Raw genomic sequence first — 22,032 nt, 5'->3', positions numbered from 1 at the left:
TTTGAACCAGTTTGAACCAGTTTAAACCAGTTTGAACCAGTTTAAACCAGTTTGAACCAGTTTGAACCAGTTTGAACCAGTTTGAACCAGTTTGAACCAGTTTGAACCAGTTTGAACCAGTTTAAACCAGTTTGAACCAGTTTGAACCAGTTTAAACCAGTTTGAACCAGTTTAAACCAGTTTGAACCAGTTTGAACCAGTTTAAACCAGTTTGAACCAGTTTAAACCAGTTTAAACCAGTTTGAACCAGTTTAAACCAGTTTGAACCAGTTTGAACCAGTTTAAACCAGTTTGAACCAGTTTAAACCAGTTTAAACCAGTTTAAACCAGTTTGAACCAGTTTGAACCAGTTTAAACCAGTTTAAACCAGTTTAAACCAGTTTAAACCAGTTTGAACCAGTTTGAACCAGTTTAAACCAGTTTGAACCAGTTTAAACCAGTTTGAACCAGTTTGAACCAGTTTGAACCAGTTTGAACCAGTTTGAACCAGTTTAAACCAGTTTGAACCAGTTTAAACCAGTTTGAACCAGTTTGAACCAGTTTAAACCAGTTTGAACCAGTTTAAACCAGTTTGAACCAGTTTGAACCAGTTTAAACCAGTTTGAACCAGTTTGAACCAGTTTAAACCAGTTTGAACCAGTTTGAACCAGTTTAAACCAGTTTGAACCAGTTTAAACCAGTTTGAACCAGTTTGAACCAGTTTAAACCAGTTTGAACCAGTTTGAACCAGTTTAAACCAGTTTGAACCAGTTTAAACCAGTTTAAACCAGTTTGAACCAGTTTAAACCAGTTTGAACCAGTTTGAACCAGTTTAAACCAGTTTGAACCAGTTTGAACCAGTTTAAACCAGTTTGAACCAGTTTGAACCAGTTTAAACCAGTTTGAACCAGTTTGAACCAGTTTAAACCAGTTTGAACCAGTTTGAACCAGTTTAAACCAGTTTAAACCAGTTTGAACCAGTTTAAACCAGTTTGAACCAGTTTGAACCAGTTTGAACCAGTTTAAACCAGTTTGAACCAGTTTGAACCAGTTTAAACCAGTTTAAACCAGTTTGAACCAGTTTGAACCAGTTTGAACCAGTTTAAACCAGTTTGAACCAGTTTGAACCAGTTTGAACCAGTTTGAACCAGTTTGAACCAGTTTAAACCAGTTTGAACCAGTTTAAACCAGTTTGAACCAGTTTAAACCAGTTTGAACCAGTTTGAACCAGTTTAAACCAGTTTGAACCAGTTTGAACCAGTTTGAACCAGTTTGAACCAGTTTAAACCAGTTTGAACCAGTTTGAACCAGTTTAAACCAGTTTAAACCAGTTTGAACCAGTTTGAACCAGTTTAAACCAGTTTGAACCAGTTTAAACCAGTTTGAACCAGTTTAAACCAGTTTGAACCAGTTTGAACCAGTTTAAACCAGTTTAAACCAGTTTGAACCAGTTTGAACCAGTTTAAACCAGTTTGAACCAGTTTAAACCAGTTTGAACCAGTTTAAACCAGTTTGAACCAGTTTGAACCAGTTTAAACCAGTTTGAACCAGTTTAAACCAGTTTGAACCAGTTTGAACCAGTTTAAACCAGTTTGAACCAGTTTGAACCAGTTTGAACCAGTTTGAACCAGTTTGAACCAGTTTAAACCAGTTTGAACCAGTTTGAACCAGTTTAAACCAGTTTAAACCAGTTTGAACCAGTTTGAACCAGTTTAAACCAGTTTGAACCAGTTTAAACCAGTTTGAACCAGTTTAAACCAGTTTGAACCAGTTTGAACCAGTTTAAACCAGTTTAAACCAGTTTGAACCAGTTTGAACCAGTTTAAACCAGTTTGAACCAGTTTAAACCAGTTTGAACCAGTTTAAACCAGTTTGAACCAGTTTGAACCAGTTTAAACCAGTTTGAACCAGTTTAAACCAGTTTGAACCAGTTTGAACCAGTTTAAACCAGTTTGAACCAGTTTGAACCAGTTTGAACCAGTTTGAACCACAGACAGCTGATAAAGTTTGTTGTGGTTTTGTTGGTAAAATGTTTGTATGAACCAGTTTAAAAACCAGTTTAGTTGAACCAGTAAAGATCTGGATTGGTCCCTCAGTAAAACCTGCCTGGTCTCTGGATGATAACAGAAACATTACAGCTGGTTGAGTCTAAACTACTTCAGACCATCAGACAGTTTAGAAACACCTGGAGGTCAAAGGTAACCGGAGGAAACAGCCAATCAGATCACTGGATCTGTCTGAACTGTTCCAGAGTCTCTGAAGGAGTTTACTGTTTGAACCAGTTTCTTTATTGTTTCAGTTTAAACCATGTTGATGTGATTTTATTCAGTTTGAACCAGTTTAAACCAGTTTGAACCAGTTTGAACCAGTTTGAACCAGTTTGAACCAGTTTAAACCAGTTTGAACCAGTTTAAACCAGTTTGAACCAGTTTACTTCATCTCAACAATAATCTCAAGTTCACAACTTTAATAGATAAAAAGGATAAAAACAAATGAATTGTATTTAACTCTTGAGGAGATCAGAGAGGTTCTGATTCTCCTCCTTTATTTTCATCTTAACATCCTGATTTATTGATCTAGAAACACAGGAACATCTGCATGGGTCAAAGGTAACGGAGCTGTTCCAATCAGATATCAGGTCAGTTCTCAGTTTTGTCTCCAGAGTTTTTATCTTTTGTTTCTAATCTGGTTTATCAGCTTCCTGCAGACATTTATAATAAAAACATGACAGATTCTCTCAGTCCTTAAAGTAAATATGAGATAAAATATATTTACATTCTGACATCTTAGATTTAAATAAAGTCTCAGTGAATTCTCCTTTATTTTCATCTTAACATCCTGATTTATTGATCTAGAAAAGGGTTTCAGGAACATAAACTCATAAATCTGTTCTATACAATGAATCTCTGGTCTTTCTGCATGTGAAAACTCAAAGCTGTTCTCGTGTCTCTCTGGGTCACAACCTTTGACCTTTAGCCTTTGGGTGTTTTTTCCTCATCAGGTCAGTTCTCAGTTTTGTCTCCAGAGTTTTTATCTTTTGTTTCTAATCTGGTTTATCAGCTTCCTGCAGACATTTATAATAGAGAACAATGACCTCAGTACCAGAACCTGGACCTGAAGACCTGAAGACCTGAAGATCTGGACCCGTCTGAGTCCAGGCTGGCTGTTGGTCCATCGTATTGATGTAGACGTAGAGCAAGTAGAGTGGCTGAGGAAACAACCGTTACTGGTCCAGAGGAAGGAGACGCTCTGAGGAGGTCAGAACCAGAACCAGAACCAGAACCAGAGTTTTTCCTTCTACACTGAAAGTTGTGGTTCCTCAGGCTGACAGAAACGTGACGATGATCCTGGAAGGTTCTGGATCAACTGGTACTGGATCTGGTCCGGGTTCAGGGCTCCTGGTACCAAACATGTTCTGGAAACATCCAGAGCTGATCCAGAACAATAATCCAGAACCGAGCCTTGATCCAGAAGTCAGTTCTGATTCATCGATGAGTTCAAGACCTCGACCAGCCGAACGTTCCTGAAACAAACCAGAAGAACTGAAACAACTGAAGTACTGAGGTCCATAAAATATCAACAACAACATCAACATCAACAACAACATCAACAATATCAACAACAACAACAACATCAACAACATCAACAACATCAACAACATCAACAACAACACTGTCCAGAGGACAGAATAACAAACTGATCTTTACTAAATGATACCAGAACCTTCAGTCCATCAGGAACTCAAGTTACTGCTGAGTGGAGAGAAAACATGTCAGGAAAGTCAGAGGAGAACATTTCTGTCCATAACCAATCAGATTACAGAACATTTCTGATGATAACCAATCAGATTACAGAACATTTCTGATGATAACCAATCAGATGGGGCATCAGGAAGGTTCTTACTCTGGATTTGGGTCTCTGCTTGTTTTCCTCTTCTTGTGACTCAGCAGTCGGTCTGTGAATCTGCCGTCCAAAGGTTCTGCAGAGAGACCAGAAGGAACATCAGTGATCCAACATGTGACTGAAGCTACAGCTAACAGCTAACAGCTAACTGTGACTTATGTTGGTCTTTGGGATCACAGGAAGTCTAACGGTTCTGTTTCAGGATCCTGGTGAATCTCTTCAGAACATGAATCATCAGATTGGTGGGTTTTCTGGACCTGCTGCCCTGTTAGCAGATTGTGATGGTTCTGATCCGACTGGTTCCACCTACTGACCTCCAACACTGAGCGTCACCATCTTCATGTGTTGGACCTCCTCCCCGCTGTAGACGGTGCATCTATAGAGGCCGTTGTCTTTAGGACGCGGACGCTTCAGGACCAGACTCAGGTCTCCAGAGGTCAGCAGGTCTTTGTCCATCTCTGTGTTACCATGGTAACGGTAACCCAGGACCTGTTTGGGTGAACGAATTTCTCCGTTCTTAAAGGTGAGGACCTCCGTCTGTTTGGAGTCCGGGCGGGTCCACTCCACCCTGACGTCCTCGTCCAGAGGAGCAGGGATTTTAAAAGGAAGTGACACCGATGGGTCCCCGACTGTGACCTTCACGACCTCCGACTGAAAACCTGAGGGCCAGAGCAGAAGGTGAACAGAACCAGAGCTGGTTCTGATGAGCGGAACCAGAGCTGGTTCTGATGAGGAAGATGTGCTGCCTTCACTGACCTCTGACTATCAGAACCACCACTTTCTGTCGGAGGATCTTCCTGTCCTCGTTGTAAACGGAGCAGATAAACAGGCTGTCAGTCAGAGAGACATTATTGATCATCAGGCTGAAATCTCCAGTCCTCATCAGGTCTTCATTCATCATGTGACCTTCATGGTCCTGAGCTGGTGAGTTCTGGTCTCTGCAACGTCTGCAGACCAACTTATTCTCTCGGTCTGACAGTTTCCACTCCACAGCAGAAGCTTCATTCATCAGGGGAGACGGAGCCTTAAAGGGAAGAACCACCGACCTTCTGCCCTCCTGCACAGAAACCTTTTCTACCTGATGGACTGAGAACAGAGCAGAACGTCATACATGATGAGTTACTAATGCATTAGTGCTATCATATTAATATTAATATAATTAATATATTAATATATTTACTATAATATTGATATATTATAGTAGCATCAGTGATGCGTTTACTGACCCCAGTGATGCGTTTACTGACCCCAGTGATGCGTTTAATGACCCCAGTGATGCGTTTACTGACCCCAGTGTTAACAGTACCGACCTTTGACATGGAGTATTAGAACTTTCCGTTTCAGGATCCTCCCATCTTGGTTGTTGTAGACGGTGCAGATGAAGACGCCGCTGTCCTCCAGTCGTGGGCAGTTCAGGGTCAGGGTCAGGTCTCCGGTCCTCAGAGCGTCAGGATTCATCTGAGTCCGGTTCAGATACTCCTGGTTCTGACTGTTCTGGTACTCATGGACAGAGTTGTGTTGGTCAGTGCGGCTCCACACCACTTTGCTCTCTGCAGGCAGGTCAGCTGTGGTTCTGAAGGGCAGAAGGACGAACTCCTCTCTGTCGGCGACCTCCACCTCCTCCATCAGGCTCTCTGTCAGGAGGAGAACCAGAACCATTTCAAACCAAATACCAAACAGAGATTAAAGGAGTCCTGATGGTTCTGAACCCTCACCATAGTAGTGGGCACCGCTAACTAACCGTAAACATTTGTTTAGCTAACGCTACAGCAACATTTGAAGGAAACTCAGTCCAGCTGCTGATTTTCACAATTTTCTTCTGTCAGTCACGACCTGATCTGGTCAGATCAGATCTATGGTCTGACCTGACCATAGATAAGGGCAGGTCAGAGGTCAGAGGTTCACCAGTAAACCGAGAGCTTTAGACTCAGGTCTCTCTTCACCAGTACAGACCAGTACAGACCAGTACAGCGTCCAGTTCACTTCACCAATCCGCCTGTCCATCTCCTCCATTTCTCCTTCATTTATGAACCTGAGGTACCTGAACTCCTCCAGTTGGGTCAGGACCCCCCCACCCCTCTGACCCCCCCCCCCCCCCGGGCCCCCCCGACACTCTACCTTCTCCAGACCCTCAGATCTTCTTCACTCGGCTGCAAAACGCTCCAGTGAATCTGTAGATCGCGACCCGATGAACCCAACAGAACCACATCATCTATAAATGTATATATTTGATCCTGAGGTCCCAAACGGATCCAACCTGAACTTTAGGCTCCACTATCTGGTCGACCCTTCAGGCCTCCTGGGATTTGAACCAGCAGTCAGTGGTGACTGAGAACAAACTGACAGATTGTTGAATAAAAGATGATAAATCATCATTTCAACATCAAACAGACGATATTCTAGATTTTATTTCTGCAGTCAGGAGGTTTTTGATTTTCTTTACTTTATAAAGTCACTACATTAAAAAATATTTCTATATAAATACACAGAAAATCCCTCAAAATATTTTATGTGTCAAAGAAAACAGATAAATAGAAACAGAAACACAAATGTGTGAAAGTAAGAATCTTGTTTAATAAATTTAAAAGGAAACTTTCTTTTAAAAAAAGGTTTAAAATGCTCAATATCAAAATCTGTCACATAAAAACAGGAAACAGTAAAAACTTCATAAAGATCTTAAACTTTATTCATCTTCATTTCCTCCATTTGTCTCATATTTTAATGAATTAATGACTATCAGAGTTTTGATTTTTAGATTTCATCTCCTCCCTCATAAACTGACGTTTATCAAAAATCAGCTGATTTTGTTTCATATTTTTCTAAGTAAATCTGAACCTGAATAAATTAAATGTTTACAGACTAACAGACGCGACTCGCTGCAGATTCTCTGTATTGAACTGGATCTCTGAGCCTCCAGTCAACATGTTGCTGACAGAAGGTCAGAGGTCAGGAGATGTTTCTCTTGTTTGGGAATATTTTGTGTTTCTAATATCTGTTTCACTGATTGGTTCATTGATCCTGTTAAGAGGAGATCAGAGCTCCGTGTAGAGATGCTGAGTCCAGATCAGCAGCACATCATCCAGCTGTAGACAGTCTGGTTCTGGTTCTGGTTCTGGTTCTGGATGTTGGATCAGAATCGCCTCAAAGCTGAACACAAATTTCTCCAAAGCCTCCAAAATCGTCACATCTGAGTTTTTACCTCAGCAACCATCCAATGCTGGTTCTCTGATTCCTATTGGCTGCTTCTGGTCCCACATGCATCTCTTATCTTATGTGTCCACCAGAGGGGTCAAAGGTCAGGTTAACCTCCTCAGGATCACGGCCAACTCTGACTCAATGACACTGAAACTCTCCTGGAGGTGGAAGCTGAAGCTTCACCTGATGGGAAACTGCCAGACGTTCCCAGCAGACCCTCACAACACGTTTGGGCTGCCAGGTCTGACCGGCATCCTCCCCCACCAGCGGAGCCAACTCACCACCAGGTAGTGGTCAGTGGACAGAACCTCTCTTCACCCGAGTGTCCAAGACATACGGCCACAGATCCGATGAAACGATGACAAAGTCGATCATCAAACTGCAGCCTAGGGTGTCCTGGTGCCAAGTGCACAAACAGACACCCCTGAACCCTGAGCATGTTATGGACAATCTATTACAAGCACAGAAGTCCAACAACAGAACACCACTCCAGTTCAGATCGGGGGGCCGTTCCTCCCAACCACGCCCCTCCAGGCCTCACTGTCATTGCCCAAGTGAGTGTTGAAGTCCCCCAGCAGAACAAGGGAGTCCCCAGGTGGAGCACTCTCCAGTACCCCCTCTAGGGACTCCAAAAAGGGTGGGTAACCTGAACTGTCGTTCGGCCCGTAAGCACAAACGACAGTCAGGACCCGTCCCCCCACCCGTAGGCGGAGGGAGGCTACCCTCTCGTTCACCAGGGTAAACCCCAACGTACAGGCGCCGAGATGGGGAGCAACAAGTATGCCCACTCCTGCCCAACGCCTCTCACCTTGGGCAACTCCACAGTGGAAGTATGTCCAGCCCCTCTCAAGGAGACTGGTTCCAGAACCAGAACCATGCGTCCAGGTGAGACCGACTATTTCTAGCCAGAACCTCTCAGCCTCACACACACTAGCTCCGGCTCCTTCCCCACCAGAGAGGTGACATTCCACGTCCCAAGAGCTTCTACAACCGAGGATCGGACCACCAGGGTCCCCTCCCTCGGCCGCCATCCAACACACAATGCACCCGACCCCTTTGGCCCCTCTCACTGGTGGTGGGCCCATGGGAGGGGGGGCCATGTTTCCTGTTTGGGCCAAAGAGCTCCAACCCACGGGCCTGTGGCTCCACCTACAGGTGCAGTTCCAGAGGAGACCCCCTGCTGGTTGGGGTCCAACTCATCAGAAGGTTTTTAGCTGCTCTGATTCTGATCCGTCAGTTTGGACCTGTTAGCCAGCCTGACCCTCCAAGGGAAGGTTTCATCATGAAAACAGGTTCTAGATCCAATTATAAATAAAACTTTATGAGTTTAAGAATCAAACACTTTCTATGTATCAGGTAATGGTGGAAATGTATCTTAATGCTGAAACATGATGTCAGACTGACCTTTGACCCTGAGAGTCACAGCTTTCTGCAGCAGCTTTTCTCCTCCTCTGTAGACGATGCAGTCATAAACCCCAGAGTCGTCCAGCCGCGGCGTCCTGAGGGTCAGGCTCAGGTCTCTGCTCTCCTGCAGGTCCGGTCTCATCTTGGTCCGGACCCGGTTGTCCTCCTGCAGCTCAGAGCGATTCTGTCCGTTCTCAAACACGTGGATCCTGATGTTCCTCTGGTCAGAACGGATCCACTCCACTCTGACGCCGTGGAGACGTTTCTGGGTTTTAACCGGCAGCAGGACGGACTTCAGCCCCTCTCTGATCTCCACCGTCTCAGACGGAAGAACTGAGACGAAACCAGAACATGGCAGAGAGTAAAGTCCAGAGAGCCGCTGGACGCCACTGAACCAGAACCTGGGAGAACCTCAGGACTGGACCTTCAGCCGTTCTGTTTCCAGACATCAGCTGGTTTATCTAGTGACCAACTTACCTGCTGCTGTCGGCTTCTTTATAACTCTGTGGTACAAAACAACAGGAACCACCACCAGAACCACCAGAACCACCAGAACCCAGAGCCAGACCGGAGCAGGAGCTTCTGCACACATCATGAACACAGAGCGGTTCTGAACACCTTCCAACATGTTGAGCATCCAGAGCAGCTGCAGCCCTGACCTTTGACCTGCAGCCCTGACCTTTGACCTGCAGCCCTGACCTTTGACCTGCAGCCCTGACCTTTGACCTGCAGCTCCACGGCCTCCTGGTGCAGCTCCACTCCAAGCCTGCGGACGGTGCAGGTGAAGGTCCCGCTGTCGGTGAAGCTGGGTCTCCTCAGGGTCAGGCTGAGGTCTCCGGTCAGCAGAGCGTCCTCCATCATGGCCGTCCGGCCTTCGTAGCGCCGGTTCTGGTCCTTCAGGTAATCGCCGTCCGGCTGGCGAACATGGACCGTAGGGATCCGCAGCTCATCTTGGTCCCAAACGGCTGTAGAACCGTTAGACTCAGAAACCTTCACCCGACAGGGCAGCTGGACAAACTCCGCCCCCTCAAACACCTGGAGCCCTGAGGCATGCTGGGAAACTGAGGACAGAGACAAGAAACCGTCTGAGATCTGACGGAACTGAAGATCTAAAACACGAAGCAGAACCCTGAGGAACTCCTCCATCCCAGAACCCGTCTGCTCATCCTGGTTCTGTTCTGCCTGATCCGGACTGAACCAGAACCAAACATGGAGCAGCTTCTGCTGCTGCAGCAGGACTGTAACCTGATTCCAACGTCTGACTGTCCAAGCAGACAGAGAATAAAGACGATCAGAGAGAGAAAGAACAACAACAGACAGACAGACAGACGTTTCATCAGGACGTTTCTGTGAAGCTTCGTCTCTACAGTCCATTCTCAGATCTGTTGTTGGTGGGATTCATGGATCTATAATGTATTATAGATCTATATCTGATTTATAGATCTATATCTGATTTATAGATCCATGTAGAGCAGAACCAGAGAACTGGTCCTTTGATTAAGTCCAGTTTATTATCTTATTAGAACATTTGAGCAACAATGCAGTTCAAAATTCTTTACATCATAAAAATATAACACATTATGAAACAAGAAATAAACATTACATTAAAAAGCCATCAACTAATATACTGATCAATGTTTCATTGATTATTAATCTAATCAGCTCCAATCATCTCAGAGTTTCAAATGTTTTTCAATTTTCTAGAAGTCTAGAACTGGTTATTGTAGAACTAGATGGTGTAGAACCAGGTGGTGTCTCTATCCTCCTGGTTCTAGTCAGAACTCCAGCAGCAGCGTTCTGGACCGTTGGGTTGTAAAGACGCTGCTGCAGGAATATTTAATAACTAATCTGATCATTTTTCATCATCAATCCAGGCTGTAATCTGTCCTGATTAACATCATTAATATGCAAACATTTCTAGACGTTCTGCTCTTCATCTGCACTGAAATAATCCTGAAATTAATCCCAGTTTTAAAGCTATTTTACAGATTATATTCGCAGTTTCATGAGCTTTATTTTGAAATTCTCTCTAATTAATAAGTCAGGTGATCAGATTTATTCATTTGTACAGAAACAATCCTTACTAAACATTTATATGATCAACATGCTGATTTTAGATTTATTTTATTTTGAAAGTTCTGACATATGACTCGAACTTTTCCAGAACCTGAAATTCATTTAGTTCTAAACTTCCAGCTTCTCGACTCCCCGGTACCGGACTGATTACAGGTCCGCCCCTGGTTCCGAATGTGTTGGTTGATACCGAGCAGGAGGTCACATACCGAGCAGAACCAGAACCAGAACCAGGACCGGGACCGGGACCAGAACCACCAGCTGCTGCTGCAGAAACATCTCAGAACGTCTCTCTAATCCACGGTCAGAACCAGAATCCGGCCTGCAGGTCCAGATCGGAGTTCGGGAGATTCTGAGTTCTTCTTTCAGTTTCTAACCCAGCCGTGACGTCACAGACCACTTTTCCCAAGATCCTGGACTTCCGGTTTGACATCTGAAAACTTTCCTGGCCGAACCAGATTTAATGCTTCATTTCTGAAGAGTTTCTGATATTTATATTCAGAGTGACGCACAAAGCAGAAACCTTAAAAATATAACATTTACACTGAATTTGTTAAAAGACGTCTGTTTGTTTAGCACTACGTTACCCATGATGCATCTGTTTGTAGTTTCAATCTCATGTAGCTGAGTAAGTATTGTTGAAGAATGTTGGCAGGAAGTTTCTGACCAGATTATTTACTATCAGAGGTCAGCAGTGTCACATTTCAGCCTCAGCTGTTGTCATAATACATGTGATGTCATCAGTTGCATGTGATGTCATCAATTATGTTGTTGCTAGGATACAGACACAACACCCCAATGCATTTGTGGCAATATCTGATGATTTAACCCTTTAGGGAAGGAGACAGAGTTATTGAGGAAACAGAAGCAGCTCAAAGTAAAGATTAGAGACAACAAGGAGAAGAACAGGAAGAACTGGAGGAAAAACTAGAGGAAGAAAATCTGAGATGTTTGGTCAGGGATGAAGATCACAGTCTCCTAGCAACAGGAGGATCAGATTGATGGAGGCCTGGGAGAGCAAACTGCTGGACACATTCTGCAACAAGTTCAGCTCTTTATGTCTTGGGAAGACAGAGCGTCTTCAGTCAGAGGCTTCTTCAGAATCACTGTAACACAGACTGCTACAGGACATTTTTCTTGCCTACAGCCATCACCATCTTCAATAACTCGTTTAAGAATCTGAATTCTGAATCATTTAATTTTCCTTTGAGGTTAATAAAGTATTTTTGAATTGAATTAATAGAGAAGTTGTTGTACTTTGGGACCAGAATATGTTCTGTCAGATCCTTTATCAGGCTCCAGTATCAAACTTTAGGCTCTCAGAAACACGGTTTCTTCAGACAGATCAGACCAAACTGTCCATTTAACAGCAACTCAATCTGAACCACTTCCGCTCTCTTTGCCCTCATCGTTGTCTGTCAGGCTGACTACTTCTGTTTTCACTCACCTAATTTCTATCATTGCTGGTAAAGAATCAGCTACAACCGCCTGTTGAATATACCTTTCATCTGAATTTAATGTGTAAGTTTGGAAGTTTGTTTGTAGTAGCATAAGGTTTGTGCAGCCTGTCAGTCCAGACTCGGTTAATTACAAATATCCAGAGTTTAAAGTACGAATTTTCTAGATATTAAATCCAAACAGTTTACAATAAAATTTCAGTAAACCTAAATGCTAATGTTTAAATTTTGTAGTGATTAAAATCTTATGGTTAAACTATAATGTTTTACCGTTAAAGTTTTAATCAGGCACAGTGTAAGACACCTTATTTGACGCCCAATCTCCCGCCCTCGAAGGCTGTTGATCCTGATTGGTCAGAAGTGGTGAGAGGCGGGACTAAGACGCTGGCCTGTAAACCCACAGGCTCCGTTATCCCTCAGATAAAGCAGCTAGCAATTATCTCGGTGTTTTGGTGAAATTCTTTCAGCTTATTTGACGTCACGGCGCACAGACACGGGCACGCACGCGGACACGCGCAGAGCTGTGCGGGGTTGTATTTCCGGTCAGACTTAAGGAGTTCAAGGGATTTTTAGTGAAGGGGCGTGTGTTAGCCACAGGAGGCTAGCTGCTACAGCTAAGTGTTTGTTTCCACTGGGCTCATTAATTATTCATGAGGGCGTATTACTATTGGTGGAAGGACAGGAGGGGGCGGGGATTGTTTTAGAGGCGAAAGCTGTTTGGTTCCATTTCCATAAACAAGAGGAAGAGGAGGAGGAGACTCGGTGAGTTTGATCATCATCTTCATCAGGTAGGTCTGCTGAGGTTCTGTCTCAGTTCGGTCCAGCTGTTGTAACCGGGTCTGAGGTTCTAGAGGTTCTGGAGCTGGTTCCAGATCTAACTAAACTTTGATAATAACTCCTGTTTTGGGGTTAAGAGATCTGCTAGCTTCTCTATCTGCAGTCAGATTCAGATTTAGGTAATTAAAACACGGAGAGTTTAATTATTATATTCATTCCATATTAATGTGAGGCTCATGAACCTCAGATTTAACAACATTCTCTATGCCTGTGGGTTTACAGGCCTAGACAGAGAGAGTTTCACAGCTAAATGTGACCTGGAGAGGTCAGAGGTCACTCCTGCTGCAGCTCAGGGATGGAGAAAGGTCATTAGAGGGCATGAAAAGTTTAGAGAGATGGAAGAAATAAACAGGAAATGATTAATTTATGACAAGATGAATTAATTATGATTTAAATATTTATAAGAATATCATCATTAATGTCGTACTAGATTCCAAAATAATATCTCAGTATTAAAATCTAGACAATTTTTGCCTGGCATCTGATATTTCCTGATAAAGTTCAGACAGCATTTGTGTTTAACTTCCTCAGAGGATTTAATGTGTTAATTGGTTTAACTCATTATTATTTCTATAATCAATTACTTTAAATAAACTCATTAAAATAATCTGTTTCTGGTTTTTCATAAAGATTCTCAGCGTTTGGACCCATCCTGGGGTCAAAGGGCTCCATAAACTCAGTAGTTATCGCTATAGCAACCAGACATGGCCCAGCTGTTTGTTTTCTTGTCTCTGATTGGCTGTGCTCTGCCCCCTCTGACTCCGCCCCCTCTCTCTGCAGATCTCTGATTGGCTGAGCCCTCATCAGGATGTCTCTGGAAAAAGACCCAGTCAGACTAAGCCCCGCCTTCCCTCCCCCTGTCAGCCTATCTGAGGAGCTGCTTAAGCCCCGCCCCATCCATCCTAAAAATGGCCACCAGCCCCACCTGCCCCCCCCTCCTCCCCCTGCAGCCAATCAGAGGATCGGGAAGAGGCGGTTCTCTGTGGGTGTGGGCTTTAAAGGCGTGGCCAAACGGCGTCGCCGTGCCAACAGCGAGAGCCAGGCGGAGCCGGTGCTGCCGAGTCACTTCCTGTTGGGGGGGAACATCTTCGACCCGCTGAACCTGAACTCTCTGCTGGACGAGGAGGTCAACAGGTGGGGGAGGGGCAGAGGGGGCTTTCAGGAGGTGATGGCGAAACAGGGTCTAGTCAAAGTCCAGAGGATGAGAATGTGTACAAGGTTCTAACTCTGAGTCACTGTTAGCCTATCCTAGCTTAAATTAGCTTAGCCTAGCTTAGCATACCAGTACTAGGTCAACAGACTGGTATTTTCATTGGCTGTCTGACCAAAGGTCAAAGGTTAAAAAGCTGATCTGTGATCTGAAGGCAGCTGATCCTCTGGACCAGAACCCGGGTCTCTGGGTCCATCAATAGAACTCACCCACGCTCCCTGACCCGGTCAACCAGAACCAGCCCAGTGGAACCACTGAAGAGCTGCTGGACGGGTTCTGGTTGGTTCTGATCCTCAGGGTTCCACCAGAGAATCCCAACGGTTCTGAGTTCAGGTTCTGGAAGGATGAGATGCGTTCAGGAGCATCAAGGAAAGATCAGCTGCTGGTTCAGTGTCCAGATGTCTCAGACAGCAGGACGCTCAGTGTTGTCCCTCCCTCCCCTCAGAGCGACCAATCAAGAGACGCCGCGCTGCTCCCCCCTGCCGTCCCGCAGCAGAGACGCCGTGGAGATCCTGGTCCCCCGGGACGCCACCGACCCCCTGAACCTGAGGGGGGAGGACGGGGCCGCCGCCACCCTGCTGTCCCCCCCAAAGTCCCGGAGGAGACACCGCTACCGACAGCATGGGGGCGGAGGGGAGAAGGAGGAGACGCCCGCCAGGCTGTTCCCGCCCTCAACCGGACCCTCAGGTAACACCTGCTGCAGTTCCTCTGGCCTCCACTGGGGGCGCTGTCCTCTGGGTTCTCTGTCCTCTAACGCGTCTCTCTTCCAGTTCCTGCGTCTCCTCTCTCCTGTGAGCTCAACACCTCCATCACCTGCCGGGACGACGTGGCTCCGCCCCCCATCCTGCCACGCAGACACACCCACCCCCCGCCAGGGAGGAGCCGCCGCCGCATCGCCTCCACCAGGTCTGCTGATGGAGGCGTTACCGTGGAAACCACAAAGCTGGCAGCCAAGTTCCAGACGCCACTGGTGGGAGGGGCTAAAGCCAGCAGGTGGGTGTAGGGCTGCATTCTGATTGGACGGTTTGCACAGAGCTGTGTTCTGATTGGTCACTGTCTCCCCCTGCAGGTGTGGAGGGCCTGGTCTTGGCTCCGCCCCAAAATCAGAGAGGAAGAAGGCCCGGCAGCGCTACCGGCACGGGAACCGCTGCCGTTACTATGGCTACTATGGTTTCTATGGCGACAGCCATGAGGGGCAGGTGGGGGCGGAGCCTGACCCGCGGCTCCGCCTCCTGGAAGCTGATTGGTTCAGAAACCGGACTGTTCTGGACGTGGGCTGCGGCGCTGGTCACATGACGCTGGCCATCGCCAGGAACTTTAACCCCGCCCACATCCTGGGGGTGGAGCTAGACGGGCGGCTGGTCCACGCCGCCAGGCAGAACGTTCGTCACTTCCTGTCACATGACCTGGTGGCGGCACACAGACAGGAAGTGATGCGGGCGTTGCCTCCCCTCCCCGTGTCCTTCAGGGTCAGTCGGGGTCCTCTCTCGGCTCCGCCCCTTCTGCCGCCATCATCATCCTCCTCCAGGTTCCCCGACAACGTCACCTTCATCCAGGTGAGTCTGTAGGCGTCCTCCATTCTGCCTGATGGAAAATACAGCAACAAACATGATTATTGATCTTTGACTTGTAGAGCATGTTGACCTCAACTGTACTCAGGTCGTCTCCATGGTAACCTATCTGACTCCTCCCACAGGGCGACTACGTGTGCGAGGGGGAGGCGTGGCCTGGGCGGGGCCATTATGACGTCATCGTGGTTCTGGGCGTCACCAAGTGGGTGCAGCTGCAGTCAGGTGACCGGGGCGTGGTCCGGCTGTTCAGACGGGCCTATCAGAGCCTGTCGCCGGGCGGAACGCTGATCCTGGAGCCGCAGCCCTGGAGCGGCTACAGCCACAGCAAGAGGGTGAGGAGGGGAGGGACACCTGGTTCTGATGGGTCCAGAGGTTCTGACCTGGTTCTGATGGGTCCAGAGGTTCTGACCTGGTTCTGATGGGTCCAGATGTTCTGACCTGGTTCTGTTTGATCCCAGGACTCGACGGTACGTCACTTCAGAACCCTGAGGCTCCGACCAGAACTATTCACCTCCCTGCTCACCGACATCATTGGCTTCACCTCCTACAGACCGCTCACACACACACACACAGGTAACACACACACAGACAAGTTCAGCTAGCATCCTAGCATGCTAGCAGTCTATACAGGTTGATGATCAGCTAACAGCTTTAGTGAAGCCGCAGCTTCTGACCCGGTTCTGTTTGCATGTTGGACCAGGAGTGGTGGGTTAGGATGTGATGTGTTCACTGACTTCATCACTTTGTTAGTTTCAGACGTTTATTTACTGTCGTCTTCTTCTGCTGCTGAATTCTGACACATGATGGATAAAATGTTGAGAAATATCGGATTTGAAACAGGAACAGATCGGATTTATTGTTGAAAAGATCGGAATCGGCCGATCTGCGGAGGAAAAGTCGTATTTGGTTCAGATTCTCCTGCTGTGAATGTTAAACACTTCCTGTCAGACCAGCAGCAGCTGTATGTAAACTAATGACCCTTCATTACCCAGCATGCAGTCAGAGTGAATATTATGACATCACAGCGTCTAACTTAGGAGTGGGCAGTCCTGGTCCTGGAGGTCCAGTGTCTTACAACCTTTATCTGTGTCTCTACTTCAACACACCTGAGTCACATAATGAGGTCATTATCAGAACTCTGGAGAACCCGACTGCACTGAGGAGGAGATCCAGCTGTTGGATTCAGGTTGTTGGACCAGGGAGACTCTAAGAGCTGCAGGACACCGGACCTCCAGAACCAGGACTGCCCACCCCTGGTCTAACTGAACCCTGATGATAAACCGCCTCTGATTGGTCCAGCCGCTCGTGTGACCTCACCTGTTTCTGACCCAGGTAACCAGAGACCCATCTACCTGTTCCACAAGGGCTCCACCCACAGGAAGTGACATCAATGATGGATCTGTTTGGACGGTAGAGCCTAAGGAGGAAGTGATGTCATCTCTGCAGGGGGTCAGACTGAACTGAGCATGCTCAGTGGGACCTGTTGGAGCGGTCAGGTGACCTCACTCTGATTGGACATTAAGATCAGACAGGAAGTGACTGATCTTTTCAAAATAAAACCTGATTCTTCTAGGTCTTTTTCATAATAAAGTGAGTTGAGCTGCTGCTGTGTTGGTTCTAGTTCTGGTTCTGATCCGGTAGTTTGGGTCCCACATTAAAACAAACCAGGAGGTAAAATATTTCTGACCTGGTTCAGTGGTTCTGAGTGAGTCGTTCTGGGTCCAGATGAAAACATGAATACTGGCCCTGCAGGAGGAAATGACGGTCCGGTCCGGTCCGGTCCAGATGAGGAGTCCATGGCGCCCCCTGGTGTCCCGCCAGGAGGCGGATCCTCTACCGACCAATCAGAGAGAGCTGTCCTGATCACATGACCTGCTGCCTCCATCAGCGCCCCCTAGTGTCCCACCAGAGGACCTCCTGTGGTGTCCATGTGGACCGGACCCGGCCAAGATCAGAACCTCCATGATGCAGGAGAACCGGGTCAGAAACATAGAGACTGATCATATCAGTTACTATGGTTACTGAACTCACCACCGGCCAATCAGAGCCTGCGGTGTGAGACGAGGACGTCCTTAAAGCCAACGAGGACGTCTGATGGAGACACCAGTAGGTCAGAGGTCAGCAGCAGGATGGACAGAAGACAGAACACTAACCATGACCAGGTGTGTCCTCAGCTAACAGCACGTGACTAACAGCAGGTGGCTAATAGCATGTAGCTAACAGCATGTAGCTAACAGCATATAGCTAACAGCAGGTGGCTAATAGCATGAGGCTAACAGCACATAGCTAACAGCATGTAGCTAACAGCATGTAGCTAACAGCACATAGCTAGCAGCATATAGCTAACAGCATGTGGCTAATAGCATGATGCTAACAGCATGCTATTAGCTCAGAACAACATTCAGTATTAATCTGAGTTAATCTACAGAAACTCTTTAATGATTTACATTTCATTTCCATTTGGGATCAATAAACAGAAATTTATTGATCCAATTTCCGTTAGAATTAGAATTCCAGAAATAGAATTCTGGAACCGGTTCTATTCCATTGGTCCTGATTGGGTCTGCAGCCTGATCAGAACCGATCGGCTGCAGCCTGACTCTTCAGTCCTCTGGTGGAGACGGAGCAGGATGGTTCTCCTCTGGGTCGGCCCGGTTCTGAAGCCGTTCTGATCTGGTCGTTGTTGGGTGCTGGTTCTGACCCGAAGCAGAGAGCAGACTTTACATCCAGAACCAGAACCTCAGCCTCCAAACAGAACTTGAGGACAGAGACAGAACCGGGTCCACCTGGTGACCCAACATTTTGGACCAGGTTCTGGTCAGAACCGGTCCAGTTTAGCGGACCAGAACCATGGAGTCGGTTCCGCTCTGCTCCACATGGGGGTGCTGTGTGTGTGACCTCTAACCTCTTTATGCAGATAAAACAGGAAGTCTGATGGATGTAAATATTTTTATTAAATCATCAGATTATTGATTATTGATCATCTAATGAGCTTCAGTAATAGCAGCTCAATCAGCTACATGGTTATTATAAAGGTGAACAGCAGGGGGCGTGGTCTCTGCTACAGCGCCAGCTCTAGCCCCGCCTCTTCACCATGGAAACCAGGAAGGTGAAAGGTCGTTCCATCTTCCCCCTCCAGGCTGTCGTCTATCAGAGGATGAAGGTCGCTCCTCTCCTCTTCCTCAGCTTCGCTGGCGTCTCCACCTGCTGATCTCAGCGTAGCTCCGCCCACACTGTCTAAAGACACGCCCCTTTCTACCAAGTCTCCGCCCACTTCTGGGCTGTTCAGGAGGTGGAGCAACACCTGGGGGAGACAGGACGGTGGGCGGGGTTTAGAGGAAGGGGTGGAGTCATGTGGGGTTAAAGGTCGAGTTGCAGTTTGAGAGCAGAAATTGTCAGAGAGCTGCGTTCTGATTGGCTGACAGGCTGAGTGAAGCCATGTTGATGATGTTACCTGATCATGTCCTCCGTCTGTCAGACTGGTGGTGCTGGTGTTACTGGGAGGCAGCAGCAGCTCTGAGCTCTGACACACACACACACAGCCGGGTCAGCTGACCTTTCTACAGGAAGTGATCTCTAAGTAAAGATGCCTCACCTCCTCAGAGTCCATCTGCTCCACCGCCTGCAGGAAGTGACATCATCAGATCAGACAGACATGATGTCATAAGAGATTTATGGGCTCAGAGTGTGTGTTATTAAGTATGTGTCTCTCTGTGTGTTATTGTATGCGTGCGTGTGTTTGGGTGTGTGTGTGTTACTGTGTGTGTGTGTGTGTTACCGTGTGTGTTATTGTGTGTGTGTGTGTGTGTGTGTTACTGTGTGTGTGTGTGTGTTATTGTGTGTGTTACCGTGTGTGTTATTGTGTGTGTGTGTGTGTGTGTGTGTGTTATTGTGTGTGTGTGTGTTATTGTGTGTGTGTGTTACTGTGTGTGTGTGTGTGTGTGTGTGTGTGTGTGTTACCGTGTCCTCCTGCAACAGTTGAAACATCTGTGAAAACATTCAACATTAATTTATTGTTAGTAGTGAAGCATCTCCCTCATCGTAGATCTTTGATCCCCTTCCTGTTGCTATGGTCATGATGTCGACCTGCTGCTGAGCATTATGGGTAATATAGTTACTTGTAGGGTACCTCAGGACTGGTTCTGGTTCTGGTTCTTACCATGGACCTCTGGCTGGACTCTGAGGAGTCTGATGATGATGATGATGAAGATGAGGATGAAGAGGAGGATGATGTCCTCTGTGGCGGGTCCAACGGGGCGGCGGTGACCTGCAGACAGAACCCAGCAGCACCGTGACCGATCATCTGGTTCTGGTTCTGGTTCTGGTCTGAATTGGGTCGACTAACGGTTCTGGTTCTTTTGACTCTGCTGGACTTCAGAGGACATGAAGACGCAACAGAGACCGGTTCTGAACCGAGGCAGACCGGTTCTCCTGGTTAACGGGCAGAACCGAACCGGTGGTTCTGACTGTAAATGATTAATCAGTTTAAACTGTAGAATATGTGGAGATGGACCATCAGAACCATCAGAACCAGCAGAACCAGCAGAACCACAGTGGAATCTCTCAGTCTGACAGGTCCCTCCACTCTAAGGTTCTGGTCACTTTAAGGTTCTGGTCACTCTAAGGTTCTGGTCACTTTAAGGTTCTGGTCACTCTAAGGTTCTGGTCACTTTAAGGTTCTGGTCACTCTAAGGTTCTGGTCACTTTAAGGTTCTGGTCACTCTAAGGTCCGGTTCTCTCCTCACATGATCCTGAAGCCTTTCGGTCCAGTTGGATTCTTCTGGGCCTTAAAGCTCCAGATCTGGACCAGAACCAGAGTCCAGTTCCCATCAGAACCTTCTGTCTAAAGCCTTACCGCAGTTTGGGCCGCTTGCTGCTGCAGAACCATCAGAACCAGGTCTCCATGTTTCCCAGGAAGCTGTTCAAAGACAAACACGGGTCAGTGATCCAGACCGGTTCTGATAGAACCCGTCATCAGGTCCAATCTTACAGGAGCAGCCTGGTTCTGATCCAGCAGGCTGAGGAGGATCAAACACGTCCACATCCCGGTCCGATCCGGCAGCAGCTGCTCCAAGCCGAGGGACGGGTCGGGGTTCTGGTTCTGTCCTGACTGGGTCTGCTGGTTCTGGTCTCTTATTGTCCTGAACAGGAAGTGGGCTGTGGTCATGTGACCCGCGGTTCCACCCCCCTCCTCCAGCCCGTCGACCTCAGCGACAGGCTGATTTACGGCCCGGTTCTGGTTCTGGTGTTGCTTCACGTCTGAGGGGAACCGCAGGAAGCTCTGTCATCAGAACATTCCTGGGATAACTCCAGAACCGCCTCCATTCCGGGTCAGAACTTTGTCCTCCACCCACATAGCAGACCGACCCGGTCCAGTTCTAGAAAACCTCTGGTACTGCAAACTGGATGTCGACCATACTGGGACCAGACTGGGACTGATGGTTCACCTGAGGCAGGACCCTCCTGGACCGGACCGGACCGGTCCAGAAACAGAAGTAATGTCTGGTGCTTATTGCTCACTGGCACAGAGAGTCACCACTGGAACATCAATCTTCACTGGCTGCTATTCTATGACAGCAGCTCTTCCTGTCTGAACGTCGCCAATAAAATGATTAAAAACATTTAATATATGAACTAATATTCCATCATTTAGCTTATATAATATAATGTTCAGTGTTTTTTGTCACCAGCTGTGTGTGATGTGTTTCCAGTGCTGAGCAGCATCAGAAACCAGAGAACAGATTGGAGGACAGGCAGGCAGTTCTCTGCCTCAAGCCGCGGAGCTAGCTGTTGAGCCACAGCCGCGGAGCTAGCTGTTGAGCCACAGCCGCGGAGCTAGCTGTTGAGCCACAGCCGCGGAGCTAGCTGTTGAGCCACAGCCGCGGAGCTAGCTGTTGAGCCACAGCCGCGGAGCTAGCTGTTGAGCCACAGCCGAGCTAGCTGTTGAGCCACAGCCGCGGAGCTAGCTGTTGAGCCACAGCCGCGGAGCTAGCTGTTGAGCCACAGCCGCGGAGCTAGCTGTTGAGCCACAGCCGCGGAGCTAGCTGTTGAGCCACAGCCGCGGAGCTAGCTGTTGAGCCACAGCCGCGGAGCTAGCTGTTGAGCCACAGCCGCGGAGCTAGCTGTTGAGCCACAGCCGCGGAGCTAGCTGTTGAGCCACAGCCGCGGAGCTAGCTGTTGAGCCACAGCCGCAGCTAGCTGTTGAGCCACAGCCGCGGAGCTAGCTGTTGAGCCACAGCCGCGGAGCTAGCTGTTGAGCCACAGCCGGAGCTAGCTGTTGAGCCACAGCCGCGGAGCTAGCTGTTGAGCCACAGCCGCAGCTAGCTGTTGAGCCACAGCCGCGGAGCTAGCTGTTGAGCCACAGCCGGAGCTAGCTGTTGAGCCACAGCCGCGGAGCTAGCTG

The 22,032-nt window shown here is 47.5% G+C and overlaps 3 protein-coding genes across 7 annotated transcripts; 1 reads left to right on the top strand and 2 right to left on the bottom strand.

Annotated features, from left to right (window-relative positions):
- Positions 1–3,063: 3,063 nt before the first annotated feature.
- LOC122820908 lies at positions 3,064–11,024 on the bottom strand. 3 transcript variants are annotated; one of them, XM_044098603.1, is made up of 9 exons: positions 10,764–11,023; positions 9,201–9,542; positions 8,959–9,060; positions 8,482–8,814; positions 5,193–5,516; positions 4,639–4,968; positions 4,197–4,541; positions 3,883–3,958; positions 3,064–3,502 (listed from the first exon to the last, which is right to left on the bottom strand). In XM_044098603.1, exons 1-9 carry the CDS (start codon positions 10,831–10,833, stop codon positions 3,454–3,456), a joined length of 1,971 nt encoding a protein of 656 aa, XP_043954538.1. In that variant the 5' UTR covers positions 10,834–11,023; the 3' UTR covers positions 3,064–3,453. The 3 variants fall into 3 exon arrangements, with proteins under 3 accessions (XP_043954538.1, XP_043954536.1, XP_043954539.1); XM_044098601.1 differs by having other exon boundaries at positions 8,959–9,063; positions 10,764–11,022; XM_044098604.1 differs by lacking the exon at positions 3,883–3,958 and having other exon boundaries at positions 8,959–9,063; positions 10,764–11,024.
- Positions 11,025–11,943: 919 nt separating this feature from the next.
- mepceb (methylphosphate capping enzyme b) lies at positions 11,944–17,252 on the top strand. 3 transcript variants are annotated; one of them, XM_044098587.1, is made up of 8 exons: positions 11,944–12,075; positions 13,629–13,982; positions 14,504–14,745; positions 14,829–15,051; positions 15,128–15,614; positions 15,755–15,961; positions 16,088–16,202; positions 16,962–17,252. In XM_044098587.1, the coding sequence occupies exons 2-8, from the start codon at positions 13,657–13,659 to the stop codon at positions 17,012–17,014; spliced, it is 1,653 nt and encodes a 550-aa protein (XP_043954522.1). In that variant the 5' UTR covers positions 11,944–12,075; positions 13,629–13,656; the 3' UTR covers positions 17,015–17,252. The 3 variants fall into 3 exon arrangements, with proteins under 3 accessions (XP_043954522.1, XP_043954521.1, XP_043954520.1); XM_044098586.1 differs by lacking the exon at positions 11,944–12,075 and adding an exon at positions 12,367–12,773; XM_044098585.1 differs by lacking the exon at positions 11,944–12,075 and adding an exon at positions 12,367–12,799.
- Positions 17,253–18,564: 1,312 nt separating this feature from the next.
- On the bottom strand, positions 18,565–21,557 carry LOC122820903 (suppressor protein SRP40-like). The gene is made up of 7 exons (XM_044098584.1): positions 20,620–21,557; positions 20,485–20,547; positions 19,789–19,896; positions 19,590–19,616; positions 19,225–19,251; positions 19,084–19,152; positions 18,565–18,933 (listed from the first exon to the last, which is right to left on the bottom strand). The coding sequence occupies exons 1-7, from the start codon at positions 20,794–20,796 to the stop codon at positions 18,691–18,693; spliced, it is 714 nt and encodes a 237-aa protein (XP_043954519.1). The 5' UTR covers positions 20,797–21,557; the 3' UTR covers positions 18,565–18,690.
- Between the last annotated feature and the right edge of the window lie 475 nt (positions 21,558–22,032).

The sequence above is a fragment of the Gambusia affinis genome, linkage group LG18, assembly GCF_019740435.1.
Source record: "Gambusia affinis linkage group LG18, SWU_Gaff_1.0, whole genome shotgun sequence".
NCBI lineage: Eukaryota > Metazoa > Chordata > Actinopteri > Cyprinodontiformes > Poeciliidae > Gambusia > Gambusia affinis.
This window is presented reverse-complemented; position numbering and strand designations above follow the sequence as displayed.